Consider the following 16,107-nt stretch of genomic DNA (forward strand, 5'->3'; position numbering starts at 1 on the left):
CCAGGGATAAGAAAATAAAATAAGAACCAGAAAATTTTTACCCAACTTTTAAACTTTAAAGCAAAATTTAAAAGTTGTATGTGCATAAATACATAAGCCCAGAATATAATCCATTCCTCAGGCCCTATATGTTTCTTCCTTTTGTCCTTTATTCTTTTTATCCATTATTTTTTCTTTCCTTCCAATTTCTTTCCCTACATCATTGCTTCCTTCCTTTCTTTCTCCTCCCTCCCACTCATTTATTCATTTAATTAATTCATCCACATTTACTGACACAGACACTATGATAGACCCTGGGTACACAGTTATTAACAAGAAAGATAAGGTCTCTCTGCCTTCATGGAGCTTACATTCTAAAGGAGAAGACAAGGACATAAATAAAGAAGACACCCAGGAGCTATGATGGGGGGTAAGGGCAGAGGTTTGCTTTAGACAGGTTGAGCAGGTTAAGTTCTCACAAAGAGGTGAACATTTGAGCTGAAATCTAAAGGATGAAAAAGAGCTGTCACCGAAAGAGTTAAAGGAAAAAGCATTACAGAGAGAGGGAGTGGCAAAGGCAAAGGTCCTGGGACAGGAAAGAATTTGCTTACTTTAAGGAACAAAAGGAACAGTGGTTTGTGTGTTGTGGTTGTTAATGAAAACATTCTTTTAAATTACCAGTATCATAAAAATCAACACTATTTATTAAAAGCTTATTATTTGCAAAAATTGTATTGGGTGCTTCTCACATTTGTTCTCATTTAATGCTCACAAAAACTCTCAACAGGTGAAAATTACTAACTTCATTCATTTAAGTCAGAGAAACAGACTTCAAAGATATATGTATTGAATTGTACATTGTGATTAAATGTTGGCAGTTAGACTGTAATCCAGGTCCACCTGACTCAAAGGAGTCTACATTAACTCTGAAAGACAAATAAAAGGTCACATTAAAAAAAATGTGTGTGTTTGTTTATTTAATATGTTGACAAAATGGAGTAGTGGAAATACCTTACACTGACAGAGCAGTTTTATGAGCAAATAGCCAATAAATGCCAATATTACCACCAGGGCTATTTTTATGTGTGTGGTAGAGGTTAGAGGATATACTGGAAAACTGTTCTGCAGCCTTTTCTCAAAATTACACATGCCAGAAGAGCATTCCAAAACCTTATTTTTAACAGATGTCATGTGACAGTGTAACAAAACACATACTATATCACAACAAAATTTAATGTTCAAATAAAAACCATTGTTTGTACACATTTTTATATTTATTTGAGTATATAATAAAAAAAAGATTATATTTTTGGCATATGCCTTTCTTAAGTAAGTTGCAACTCCCTCTGACTTCTGGGTCTGACATTAGGCCAGCTGAAACACACACAGTCAATACCACTGGGGAAAGAGCAGAAAAAAGGATAAAGGAGAGCAAAGATCTACACTTAATTAGCGGAGATGTTATGCAGTTAAATGGCACCTCTATTGTGCTGGTCTCCCAGTTCTTTTAGATCTGAGCTGCAGGAGATTAGTTTCATCACTGAGCTCATAAATGGCCTCTTTCCTCCACCCCTGTTCCATTCCTGACAAATTTATTAGTTCTTCTAACAATGAAATGAGAACCAGGGATTTCAATTACCACCAGAATGTAGTAAAGGCATGGAGTCCCTTGCAGGTAGTATTTTTCTATTTCATTTTATGGGCAAATATAGAAACATTGTTAACAGACATTAAATGTTATTTATTAGCATGCTAATAAGCCTTCACACTTTTAAAAGTAAACATTAAACTTCTAACAAATTAAACTTAGAATCGTAAGTGTAATGCAGATACTCTGGAAAAGGAATGCACTTCAGAAATAATTTTTTAAAACCAAAATAATCACTGAGTATGATAAAAAGACAAAGATATAAGAGGAGATGCTTATTAGTCATTCTTTCAGCTCAGTTTAGTTTTATCACCTTTTGCACAATTTAAAATTTATGCAAACGTTTTCAATGTTGCCTTTAATTTTTGCCAGAATATTTTGAACCTGGTTTAAAACTGAAATTGAAGAAGCCCAAGGAGGGCTTTAATAACAACTTTCTTCAGTCTGTTTATTTAAAACATGATGAATAAGCAAAAAGAAAAGGTGCAGAACTGAAAAAGAAAAATGATCCCTTCTCCTTCCTAGAAGTGTTCAAGATTACTGGATTGTTCATAATCTTGCACCAGGAATTAAAATCTTTCTCACATGCCAATAGCTAAATATACGTATAACACTGTCCAGTCACCATATACATGTGAGCTTAGATCCTAAGGGTTTATAAGTAGTTTTAAAGTTATAGAAAGGCAGGAAGAAGTTTCACTACTATTAAGACCCCAGTGTCGCCTGACTTATTTAATGCGCTCTCAAAATTGTTTAGCTTCTTATAGTCTTTTTCTTGAGGAAGTAGGAGGTCAGTTAGTATTTTATCACACTAAATGCTTAATATGTTTACTAAAAATCATTCTCATAGAAAAAAATGGAAGAAATTTAAAGGAACATTTAAAGAAATGCCAGGAACCTAAACAAACAAACAAAAAAATTGAAGAAATTCTGTTCTCCATAAGCTCACGAGGCATTTAAGCACAGTAGCACAGAAGACAAGCGAATTCTAACACAAGTACCAGCCTGGCCACTAACTGGCTGAGCAAGCTACGCGCCTTAGCTTTTTTATCTGTAAGATAAGAATAAAAGTATCTATCTTATAGAATTGTTGCAAGGAATAAATGACATACATTTAGAAGTTTTAGCAGTGTATGACACAAAAGAATTGTCTGGTAGCTATTAATATCATTCATTAACAATACAGAGGGTCATTTTTTTACTTCTCTAATGTACAGATCATCACCCTTTGGGGTTGATTTAGCACAATCTTGACAGGAATTAACAAATGCTAAATAAGTATTTGTTAATAGATTGAAACATAACATTAGTGAGTTTCCAAGATCCCAGACTGGGGAAATCCTCTGTTTCTTTATATTCTGGAAGATCAGCCAGGGATGGGAACTGGAGATAGCCCTTGAAGTGAGAACTACAGTTTCTTTCATTGATCTCCTATTAATACTTTGAACCTCAGAGATTTGTTTTATGAGTCAGCAGAAATTGTTTCACCCAGAAATATATTACTGCTGAGCATTTATTTCCAAATCTGTTGTACATCAGAGTCATTACTTAAAATATTGCTTTTCACAACTGTCACTGTTATCAGGAGATGGAAGACAATATAGAGAACACAATGTTATGGCCTAAATGTTTGTGTCTCCCCAAAATTCATAGATTGAAATCCTAATCTCCAATGTGATGATTTTAGGAGGTGGGGCCTTTGGGAAGGGATTAGGTCAGAGGTGGAGTCCTCATGAAAGGATCATGCCCTTATAAAAGAGACTCCAGAGCGCTCTCTGTCTGCTGTGAACCAGGAAGCAGGCCGGATACTGAATCTGAATCTGCCAACACAAATACTGAATACAGATAGTGAATCTGCCTTGATCTTAGACTTCCCAGCCTTCAGAACTGTGAGAAACGGGGCTTCCCTGGTGGCGCAGTGGTTAAGAATCCTCCTGCCAATGCAGGGGACATGGGCTCAAGCCCTGGTCCGGGAAGATTCCCACATGCCACGGAGCAACAAAGCCTGTGTGCCACAACTACTGAGCCTGCACTCTAGAGCCTGTGAGCCACAATTACTAAGCCCATGTGCCACAACTACCGAAGCCCATGCACCCAGAGCCCGCGCTCCGCTACAAGAGAAGCCACTGCAATGAGAAGCCCGCGCACCACAATGAAGAGTAGCCCCTGCTCACCGCAACTAGAGAAAGCCCAAGCGCGGCAACGAAGACCCAATGCAGTGCAAAATAAGTAAAATAAATAAATTTATAAAAAAAGAACTGTGAGAAACAAAAGTTTCTAGTTTAAACCACTCAGTCTCTGGTATTTTTGTTATAGCAGCCCAAAGGGACTAAGACACATGGTTAGCTGTCCAAAGTTTGAGGCCCATTTAGGGATGTGACAGGAGATGAACAAGCATATACACGTGATGGAGCATGGTATTGAAATGATCACTCAAACTGCAACCCAGATGAAATTGCCCCAAATCGTAAGGCGACAGGTGACTCTGGAAACATGGCAAAAACTCCCAGACAAGCTCAACACTTGCAAAACGTCATAACATGCTTAGATGGTTTTCATTTTTCACAAGAAAACGCAAGTTGTTCCTTACATCAGGCCCAGTGCCCAAGGAAACCAGAGCTTGGACTCTGATGAAGGTACCAGGGGATGTTTTCTGGAAGTGTTGCTTCTTATGGTGTCAACTGCAAAAGGGATGGTGTATGGAGACAGATAAAATAAATTCCCCCCTTGTGGGGGAATTTATTACAAAATGTGTTACAAAATCTGTAACACATACTTAGTTCATTTTCACTACTGAGTTTTTAGTAAACCTTCTGTCACAGGGTAAAATCTGGGCTTTTGAGTTCAAAGACTACACTTTGTCTTTGCATTTTTAAAATGTTTCCAAATGGCGTCTGTTTTTTAGAAGCTTTTTAAGAAGCTTGATTCAAGGAGACTGCTGAATCTTTAGGACTTCTGCTTTGCATCCCTTTGGGTAAACAAAACCAGCCTTTCTATTTTTTATTCTCAAAAGAAAACAATCTAGTCAATCAACTTCCATACACTCAGACACAAGAATACTTCACTCTCAGGGTATTCTATTTTCCATTTTTATTGTCATAAATTTGGAATTAAAATTAAGTTGCAAATTTCAGGTGAAAGAGGGTGATAAAATTTAATGATCACTAAAATTTCAAGTGGAATCTATTTTACTGATCTTGGTTCTCTGCTCTCCTGAGGCCTCTTGACATAGTAAATTGAAGTGTGCAAATCTAATTGGCTGAGACCCTGCTTGACCCTAATACAGATTGCTAACGTTTTATCTCTGTTAAGAACTCATACCAAATTTAAGGCTTGGTGAGCCTCTTCACCTTTTGAGAAAATAGAGATTTTAATGAGCCATTAAGTCACATAGCCCTGAAAGGGGCAAAGTGTTGCCCAAGCCTCCATCCCCTATAATCGCCCATGTTTTAAGCCATTGCTTAGGACCGTTATTTTTTAATCATACATCAGACAAAGAGATTTGCCTACGTTTTGAAGACTGCATCTTGGGAAGAATAAGTACATATGCATTACAGTTTGCTTCTGGAATTATAGAAGTTCCATTATAACTCTCAGGAGTTAGCCGAGGGATGAGCAGGATATTGCATTTACCTTCCAGTTTAACAAAGCCTTAAAGAGTCAGTCCCAGTTCGTCAATTTATTCAAACTGGGACTTCTAAAAACATACTTTAGTATCTCCCAAGCTAATGAGAATTTCTGGGGAAATTTAAGAATCTCTTTTACTAATCCTTCAACTCTTCTGGAGATCCAGTGTTAGGATGCAGCATCGCACATCACCCTCACTTTCCCTTCTAAAGTAACTCAGGGACTCTTAGCTACCCCATCCTTGCTTTCTACCCACAATCTCTAAATTCCCCAAACCACTACCTAGTTTGAAAATTCAGGTTTGGACATTCGACAGTCAGGCAGAAATGACTGACAGCAAAGCCACAGAGACTAACTACCCAGTTGGTCTGTCACTAGCCCACTTTATCCCAGGGTTGCTTACTAGGGGAGGACTGGCCATCTACTGGGATTACTGAGCAGTTAATGTTCTATACTGTCAGCCTCTGTCAGGGCAATTTATCTGCCCATGTCAGTTTTCTGTCTTTGGTGGTTTTTCTTGCCTAGTTTATCTCCAACGATGTGACTGCCAACTCTACACTGGAATTCTTTTCCATATTGTGATACACCTATATTAATATTTATTAGACTTGTTCCAAAAGAACTAAGAAATTCGAGTTCTATTTTTTTCTTCAAAACACCACAGTGCCATAGGCTACTCTATAAGTAGCTGAAATGAAGTAATGACTGAGGAAAAGATTATCTTCTCCTTCCAGCTCATTTCAGATGCTTGTGCCTAAGCACTATTTAAATGACAAAAACAAAAATCGAACACCTGCCCCTCCACTCCCAAAACATTTCTAAAAAACTAAAATCCTTCAAATGGAAGATCTCAGAATATTTTTTTTAAAAGCTGTCTAGGACAGAAATTAAACATAATTACAGGTCATCTGAAAAACAACAAGTCGATAGTGCCACTTAATGTCCTTCAAGGGCATAGCTTCTGAAATGTCTCCCAAAAGAAATTACTTTTTTAGAGAACATAAACCCAATTTTAAAAAATTAAATGAAGGATTCAGCTCATTTTAAATGAAACTACTGATACTGAAGAAAGTGTCCAGAAATACTTTTAGATTATAGATACTACAATTAAAATGTTCCCTTTTAAAATAATGAGACTGACATTAAAATAATGAGACTGATATTCATACGTAGCCCACATAGTCAATTTCATTACTGCCATATTGTGACTTTTTTCACTTTTTCATTATATTTAGTAGCTATCCAAAGATGTAACATTTCCTTTAGCAAAATCATGGTTGCCTAGTGGAAGAGAGAGGAAGAGAGGAGGGGAAAGGGGAGGAAAGGAGACAGTGAGGGAGTGGCTGCACGATGGCAGGTCTCATGAAGGCAAGGATGTTTACTGTTTCAATGCCCAGCATGCAGCATGCCTGGTACATAGTAGGTGCAAATAAACAGTCCACGTGTGGAATTCATATTTATGGAGGACCTGCCAGACACCAAGGTTTATACATTTCTAATCATAGTTAATCCTCTCAACAGTCTTATGAAGTCAGCAATATTATTGTCCTCAATTTATATATATGAATACTGCCTCGAAATGACCTAAAGATGGCCTAGTAAAAGAGGGAAATGAATAGGAAAAATCGTGTTCATAATCATCTATTTTTATCTCATTTAAAATAAAACCAAAAGCCAGATTACGGTAAGTCAGCAGAAGACGAGGGGCACATGTATATTCCAGACACTGTGTTAAGTGACCGTCATAGGTAGCACTTCGAAGCTTTTCATAACGAAGCATGATACTCTTTTGGGGTGCTTTGCATTCTGGGGTTCACAAAGTGACACGGGGGAAGGAAAGCAAGAAATTGATGAAAGGTGAGCCAGGTAGGCTGGAAATTTAAAAAATAAAAACAAAAACAACAGCAACCCTACCACTAGCAGCCATCACAAGTAAGGTGTCAGTCACTGAATACTTTTCAACTAAAGTGAGGAAAAATGGATTACCTTTTGTGTCTATTTAAAATGTTTCAGCTGATCTGCAGCGGATTAAAGAAGGGATTTGCTTGTTTCAATGTACCTCAGACCCATATGCAAATAGGACTGTGATACTGTGCTACACATTTATAGTCAAAGACAATACTTTGTTTTTAAGAAGAGCAGCACACAATGTAACTGCAAATGAATGTCACACACACACACACACACACAAGCCAGACAATGTTAAGCTCCCGTGAAGAATTTTGGTAATTACCAGCTGTACTGTAAAAATCACTCAATATGTTTGTCTCCATTGTCTGTGATTCCTCTGAAGATTGAAAACACTCTCCTCTCTGCTGCTGTCCCCACCCTCGCCATTTTATCCTCTTCTGTCCCCACTGATTCCTACCACTTGTGACAAATTACTCACTTACTGACCTTTTGTTTCAATACTACATTCATGGAGGGAGGGAGAGCAGAACAGGATAGAGAGAAAGAGGGAGAGTGAAAGTAACTGTATGTGTGTGTTTGTGTGTGTGTGTATGTATGTGTACAAGAATGACAGAACTTGGAAGTCACCCCCCAGTTTTTTCAACAAAAATGAACTCTAGGACAGGGATGGTGGTTGTTTTTTAATCGGTAGACCTTAAAGAGAACCAGGAATAGGTGCTGTGTAAATAACAGACCAGCAGGGTGGTATTCATTTGTTTATTTAGTCAACAGAAATTTAATGAGTACCTACTATGGAAAGGCATTATGCTACCTAGTGGATATTTACAAAAGTGAATGATTTGTTTCATAAATATGATAGGAAATTAGTTTTTTATTTTAAAATAAATTTTTATTTTAAAACCTAAACCCCTTAGCTAAGTGGATTCAAGGATTAAACAAATATTTACTCAGCTTTACTGATTATTTTCCCTTTGAAATATTATTTGTTAAGCTTCATGACACTATGCTCTCTAGAATTTATTTTCTTTAGGTTTTAGACTCCTTTGCAGGATTTTCATCCTTAGCCTGTTATTTAAGTGTTGGTGTTCCACAGGGTTAAGTTTTCATTTCTTTATTCTACATACTTCCCTGGGAGTTCTCATTGCCCCTATGACTTTTATTTATTTTTTAAAGATTTATTTATTATTTATTTTTGACTGTGTCAGGCCTTAGCTGCGGCACTCGGGATCTTCGCTGAGGCATGCAGGCTCTTTGTCGTGGTGCGTGGGCTTCTCTCTAGTTGTGGTGTGTGGGCTCCAGGGTGTGTGGGCTCTGTAGTTTGCGGCACGTGGGCTCTCTCGTTGAGGCACGTGAGCTCAGTTGCCCCGTGGCGTGTGGGATCTATAGTTCCCTGATCAGGGATGGAACGCCCGTCCCCTGCATCATAAGGTGGACTCTGCCACCGGACCACCAGGGAAGTCCCACTCCTATGACTTTTAGTATCATCTCTATATGACAGAGAGACCAGATCTGATGACACCGAATTCTGCATGTCCAGTTCAACGTAGGACATTGCCACCTGGATGTTTCAAGGCACCCAAACTCAGAATACCATAAAATTGAAGTAATCAACTTCCCCTTATCTCATGGCCTAGCACAGCCATCCATGAAGCTGCCCAATCAGGAAACCTAAGAGTCATTCTTAACTCCTTTCTTTATACTTCCTAACGATCTAAAAGTTCCCTAAATTTTTATATCCTAAATTATACTAAGAAACTACCCATTCCTCTTCACACACTCTGCTACCACCCAATCCAAGTCACTGTCATTTCTTGGCAACATTCTCACGAACACTTGCTTAATTGGTCTCCCTGGTTTCAATCTTGCCTGCCCCCAATGGTTTTTGACTTTATAGCCAGTTACTTGTTAAAAATGAAAATCTGATCACATTGTTCTCTTGTTTCAAACCCTTTACTGGCTTCCCATGTACTAAAGGTAAAATTCCAACTCCTTTACGAGATCCTTTAGACCTCTGTTTACCTTACAAACTCTTGTCATGCCTCTCCTCTCTCAGACACTGTACTCCACCACACTGAAAGTCTTTCAGTTCCTTAAACATGAAATTGATGCTTTTACCTCAGGCATTCCCATATCCTTCGCACTGCCTAAAACTTACCTTTGCTCCAAACCCACCAATGCTAACTCCTGATTATCGTTTAAATATTGGCTTCCTTTGGGAAGCCTACTTGCATTGCCACTCCACCCCTGCTCATCCTATACCCACCTTCAACCCCCTATACTTGCACCCAACCTACCTGCATCTCTACCAAAGAGAGGTGCTGTTATATGTTCCCACAATGATGTATACAACCTCTCTAATATCATTTTTTAATATTTTATTATAAACATCTATTTAAAATTCTTTTTCATTAATTCTGGTATAAAGGGCAACAAACTATCTAGCATAAGCAACTTGCCCAGTACAGTGCCTTGCACAGAACTGGTACTCAATAAATATTTGTTCAATGAGTAAATGGAGCACCTTAAATTTACAGGGAACTGGGAAGTGTTTAGAGATAAATAAACACCTCCTACCCTTAAGGAGGATAACATTAAATGTAGAATGGCTGTTATACATAATTATATGATGATAATGAGTAAATAAAATTGACTTCAATTTGGATACATGGGGATTTGCTAACACTGTAAATTGGAATGAAGTATTTAGCTCTCCCTTCTGGGATAATCTAATCCACACTAAACACTTCTGGAAGACAGTTTTATGATTTTATATTACAGATGAGAAAATAGGCACAGCAAAGTTACTCAAGGTTACCTAGTGAATCATAAGCAGAGCCAAGACTTAAAACTCGAAGTGGTCAATATCCAGTACTTAGTGCTATAATTTTTAAAAAACTATTTTTTCTTTTTCTCCCCGAAGTTCTATTTTGTGATTGTAAGACTTCTACCTATATACTTTAATAATCTTCTCAAAAATATCACCTGTAATATTTATATTTGAATATGGAAACTCAGGAATGGAGGCACTTTTCGATGGATTTTCCTCTAGTCTTTAAAATACAAGGCTTTGTGTGATGTGTCCCTGCACGCTTGTACACTCTGAGAGGTATTAAGTTCCTTCTTTGTTCTTAACAGTTTTAGTATTAGGCACTAACTGCCACGACAAAGTGCCAACATTGAACTCTTCTGCTGTTGGTCATCATGTTGGATACTCTATATGTTTAAACTCCATAGTTAGTTGGCTGGTACATTCTAGTGCACTCAGTGGACATTTTGGTAGAAAATGCTGCCAGTACTTAATAAATATTCGAGAAACAACATAGGCTATTAAATTTAACAGGATTTCTGGTTCCAACATTCATACTGTGAGAGAAATAAACTAAAAAAAGGTTTATGATGCCATTTCAAAAGGCCAGCTATGTACTAAGTACTCAATAAATATGCTTATTCTCATTGTGGTATTCTGGGGCCAATGGTAAACATAAAGCATAACCAAAATGCATCATAAAGCCTTTATCACCTTCTCACCATATACAATTAGTACACATATATACCTTTGCTCTTTATAACAATAAGCACTGCTGACATTAATTTCTCAGAGATAGGGCAAGTATACACTTGAGATTTTTTTCCTAACCCCAGACTGAACTTTCTTTTTATACCTGAATACAGCACAAGATGTTAAAAGAATCTAACCTATACAAATTATGGCTAACACTTGCTACTTTTATTAGGTATGCAGAACTACACTCCTCGTAATCATTTTTCAGTTCAATTATACAATTTTCTCTCACCGGATACAACATCAAATAGAAGAATCCCCAATTAAAGAACATTTCTCTTGCTCTTTGAGCCTTGCTTAACCCATCCTTTGTTCACCAGAAGCAAACATCTTTACCTCAAGCCAGCTCATTCTATCACTCTCCAGTCTTGCCTTGCAGCTCCAGGCCCAGGAAGAACTTTACATGTCCAAAGTATTTACTGTTCTTAATCCCCAATGTGATGTTAAGTGAATTGGTTCTGTCATGTGAGTATAACTGATTTGGTTTCCCCTAATAAAGATAGACACTCAAGTTACCCATTTGTAAGCTAGCCCAATGTAAAAGGAAGAGAGAATTTCTGTCAGATGTCAAGTTAACATCAATTGCTCATACAATGGAAATGTCAATTAAAACGCTAGTGCAATCTTTCAAACACAATTTTCCAGTCCAAGAAATGTGTATACATCCATAGTGGACGGAGAGGCATACAAGGATAAGGTCAATATATGTGTTAATATTGTTGGTTGGTCATTACTAGATGATATTATATTCATGGAGTCAGAATACTTTTGATCTTCACTTGAAAATGTAGATTCCATGAATTCATCCTCATTCATTAGCCCTGCTTTGGGGGAAAGGACTTTGTAAAGATGTTGCTTTCATTTCCTAATGCTGCAGTTCCTACTAAGCTATACCAAGGAATAAAGGTTCCTTTCAAGAGTAGCATAGAGACTGAGTTGGCTTCCTGCTTTCAGAGATTATAAATGTTCTCAAACACTTCCAAAACGAAGCAAATTCCAACTTGGGTTTCAAAGATCTTTTTATTTATTTATTTTTTTACTCCATTTGCCACAGTGGTCTGAATGTGACAATAATGAAGGCTAACAGAGTAAAAACAAATGTTTAAACCAAAGATACCTGCCTTATTGGAGAATTTACTTTACCTGCAGAGATTCCATTTCTTCATCTTTTCTGTGAGTCTCCTCCAGCAGGTCTATAATAAGAAAGTAAAATATCCATCAAAATACAATGTCAAAATGCATTGCCTCTTACTTTCAAACTCGATTCAGTCACTAGCTTGTATAAACCGTTGTCTGGAAAGAGAATTGATGTTTAAGTGTAATAAGCAACATGAAAGAAATGCCCTCTGATCCCAACTGGTGAGATGCGGTAGAGATCTGGATTCTGCCAAATCTAAGCTAGCTAAGAAGCCCTGGGAGGTCCTAGGTCTGGTGGCGATACCAGAAAATGAGACCAACTCAATTACAAAACCAAAATCATACCAATGTTTTAGAAATCTGGTCTAATGCTTATGTAACTCAAAAGCAACACAAAATTTTCTTTAAAAAAAAAAAAAAACACACAAAAAATACTTTTTTCTTTTGAAAGAAAAAAATAGAAACAAACCATTTGGTCTTAAAATAAGCTCCCAAGCCAAGTTCCACCTCCAGAGTCAATTTTTACAACCAAATTAAAACACCCTGGAATAATGGGTGTTATTAATGGAAGTAGAACACCACTTTAACTGTAAACTCATATTAATTATCATTTCACACTGAGAGGGTGGGAAGCATTGATGCTATATCTGACCAACCGTCTGGCACCATCTCAGAGAAATTAGTGGCTGGAAGAGAGCTCTGTCTAAATGCATGCGTATAACCATGGTATCTCGGTGCCCTAGACTAATTTATGAACTTGCTATAAAGGAAAATGAATTTGGCAAGCAGAATTTTCTGCCTGCAACTATACCACCTTGTGCTATGATCTTATTAGATCTCACAAACCTAAAGAGGGCTGGGCTGAGTTAGAACTTGGATGAAAACTGGCAAGAAATACCTACAGCAGCGCACATTAACATTAGCATTTGCCTTACTCTGTGATTGATATAGCTTACTAAGAGGCTGTGCTGCATAAAAGGAAAATATAACATACAGAAATTCAATATGTACCCCAGAAAGGCAAATGCAAATGTTTTTAGCAAGTGCTACTAGATGGAGCGGGAAGCAGTAATATACTGGGTAACCGAGTCACACTGGTATATGTCATAACTGGGCAGGCAATATCCTGAAAGTTCAGGAGAACTGGTAGATGATATAATTGATGGTGATGGCCCTTTGAGATTGCACAGCTAAGAGAAATACAGAGGAGTGGCAAGCAATACCCCCAAGACACAGTGTACTGGGATTAAGGATGAAAGTTAGTTTTTGCTCTGTATCTGTAGACGGCTGATACTGGCTCCCAAAACACCCATAATCAGAGTTACATCAAGAAAGTTACAGGAGCATGCCAATGTATTAGGGTGTATTTTTAAAGGGCTTTTTGTTGGCACATCAGGATTTTTAGCTATATGGTACAGAAACCAACTTGGGGTGTGGTAAATTAAGTGCCCTCAATCATTCCTCTTTCTGCATCCTTACTCAACTGCATTGAGACATTGTAACTACTTCCATCAAGAGGTCACATGTATCTTGCATCTAGGCTTGCCTCCTGACTTGATTTGGTAAATAGAATACAGCAGAAGCAATTCTGTGCCAATCTGCATTAAGGGTTCCAAAAGGCCTCATGCATTTTCACTTTTCCACTTGGAACTCTTTCACTACCATTTGAACAAGCCCAGGCCAGCCTGCCAGATGACAAGAGACATATGGTCCAGTATTCTTTCCACCCCTGAAACCCTGCAGATTGCCCCAACTGGTAGCCTGCAAATGCCCAGAAGCATGGATGACTCAGATGGGAGCCCAAATGAGACCAGTCAAACTGCCCAGCTGAGCCCAGTACCGACTTCAACTCAGAGAATCATGACCTATGGAATAAATGGAATTGGGGGATGCTTTGGTACACAGCACTTGCTAACTGAATAGCAAGCATTCAGAATTTATTAGAAGGATGTAAGAGTAACTTATCAATACAATACATCTAGTAACAATAGATAACAGAAAAGTGGATCCAGACTCTGGAGAGAGTAACAACTGGTCTGGGGGTGTAGGGCTGTAGGTAGCGTGAACTAATGGGCGTTTTATACTGGGTAACACTAATCTGTGCATTACTCCACTCAAAATGAAATTCCATAAAGAGAAGAGCTAATGAGACTAGCTTAGATCTTTTGCCTACTGCTTGGCCAGGAGAAAGTATGAAGCACTTTCACTGATAATCCCAAAAGGATTGGATGAAGAACAGAAAAGACCGTTTCCAAACATCAGGGTACTATTAACAAAAGGAGGAGGTGTGGATATCAGACAGGCCAAAACAACAGCCAGTTTTAGTAATCCTATCTTCAGTACAACTCTTTTCAATATTTGTGAGACATAAATTACTTCAATATCTTGGCTATTGTAAATAATGCTTCAGTAAACATGGGGGTGCATATATCTTTTTGAATTTAGTGTTTTCATTTTCTTCAGATAAATACCCAGAAGGGGAATTGCTGGATCATGTGGTAGTTCTAGTTTTAATTTTTTGAGGAACCTCCAAACTATTTTCCATAATGGCTGCACCAACTTACACTCCCACCAACAGTGCACAAGCGTTCCCTTTTCTCCACATCCTCGCCAACATTTGTTTTTGTTGTCTTCTTGATAGTATCCATTCTAATAAGTGTGAGGTGATATCTCATTATGGTTTTGATTTGCATTTCCCTGATGATTAGTGATGTTGAGCATCTTTTTATGTGTACGGTGGCCATCTGTATGTCTCCCTTGGAAAAATGTCTATTCAGCTCCACCGCCCATTTTTTAATCAGACTTTGTTTTTTTGAAATTGAGTTGTGTGAGTTCTTTATATAATTTGGATATTAACTCCTTATTGGACATATCATTTGCAAATGTCTTCTCCCACACAGGGGGTTGCCTTTTTGTTTTGTTGATGGTTTCCTTTGCTGCGCAAAAGCTTTTCAGTTGGATGTAGTCCCATTTTGTTTATTTTTGCTTTTGTTGCCCTTGCCTGAGGAGACAGATCCAAAAAATATCGCTAAGACTGATGTCAAAGAGCTTACTGACTATGTTTTCTTCTAGGAGTCTTATGGTTTCAGGTCTTATAAAGTCTTTAATCCATTTTGTGTTTATTTTTGTATATGGTGTAAGAAAGTGTCCATGAATGAATAAAGAAGATGCGGCACATATATACAATGAAATATTACTCAGCCATAAAGAACGAAATCTTGCCATTTGTAACAACACAGATGGACCTAGAGGGTATTATGTTAAGTGAAATAAGTCAGAGAGAGGAAGACAAATACTGTATTATTTCACTTATATGTGGAGTCTAAAAAACAAAACAAAAACACACCCCAAAAAACAAAACAAAACAGAAACAGACTCATCAATACAGAGAACAAACTGGTGGTCCCTGGGGATAGGGGGATGGGGTTGGGTGAAATAGGTAAAGGGGATTAAGAGGCACAAAATTCCAGTTCTAAAACATGCAAGTCGCAGGGATATAATGTACTGTATAGGGAATACTGTCAATAAAATTACAATAGCTTTGCATGATGACAGATGTTTACTAGACTTATAGTGGTGATCAATTTGTAACGTATATAAATGTCAAATCACTAAGTTGTACACCTGAAAATAATACAATATTCTATGTCAATTAAACTCCAATTTTAAAAATGTAAATTAAAAAATAAGTACTTGTGAGATACAAGATCACTACTGCATCTCTACGTGGACATGGCCATTTTGCTCCACTATGGATATTAGGAGGTTCTCAGAGCTGAGCCCCTTGTAATGAATTACATTGCTTAATGATACAGTGGAGCTGGAATAGTGGATAGCGGGGTCTATCAACCATTAAAGGAAACTGATCTTGTTCCTCCAGAGTCAACTTGGTATGGCAAACACCAAACCTCTTAGCTAAAACTTAACTGGATAAATAATAGGTACTGGATCTCTTATACAGCCAAACTCAACTCACACATTTGATAAAATATATATGTAAAGGAGTTCAGTCTACCCTCAGAGCTTCACAGAATTACTGCAATTTAAAAATCATGTTCTCAGTTTTCTTCAAATACATAAAGGTCATGCTGCTCTTCCAAAAAGCTGATACCAATAGCGATGCTTGATTTTTTTTTTTTTTTTGTGGTACGCGGGCCTCTCACTGCTGCGGCCTCTCCCGTTGCGGAGCACAGGCTCCGGACGCGCAGGCTCAGCGGCCATGGCCCGCGGGCCCAGCCGCTCC

At 37.8% G+C, this 16,107-nt stretch overlaps 1 protein-coding gene across 6 annotated transcripts in view; it reads right to left on the reverse strand.

The window, feature by feature from the left end:
* CEP128 (centrosomal protein 128) overlaps positions 1 to 16,107 on the reverse strand; it is a 455,483-nt gene that overhangs the window by 80,222 nt on the left and 359,154 nt on the right. For all 6 annotated transcript variants that reach the window (XM_055088664.1, XM_055088663.1, XM_055088662.1 and 3 more), the window contains one exon: positions 11,871 to 11,920. In XM_055088664.1, coding sequence (XP_054944639.1) covers positions 11,871 to 11,920 — 50 coding nt within the window. The remainder of the gene's footprint in view (positions 1 to 11,870; positions 11,921 to 16,107) is intronic.

This window comes from Physeter macrocephalus, chromosome 11 (assembly GCF_002837175.3).
Source record: "Physeter macrocephalus isolate SW-GA chromosome 11, ASM283717v5, whole genome shotgun sequence".
In the NCBI taxonomy this organism is placed as follows: Eukaryota; Metazoa; Chordata; class Mammalia; order Artiodactyla; family Physeteridae; genus Physeter; species Physeter macrocephalus.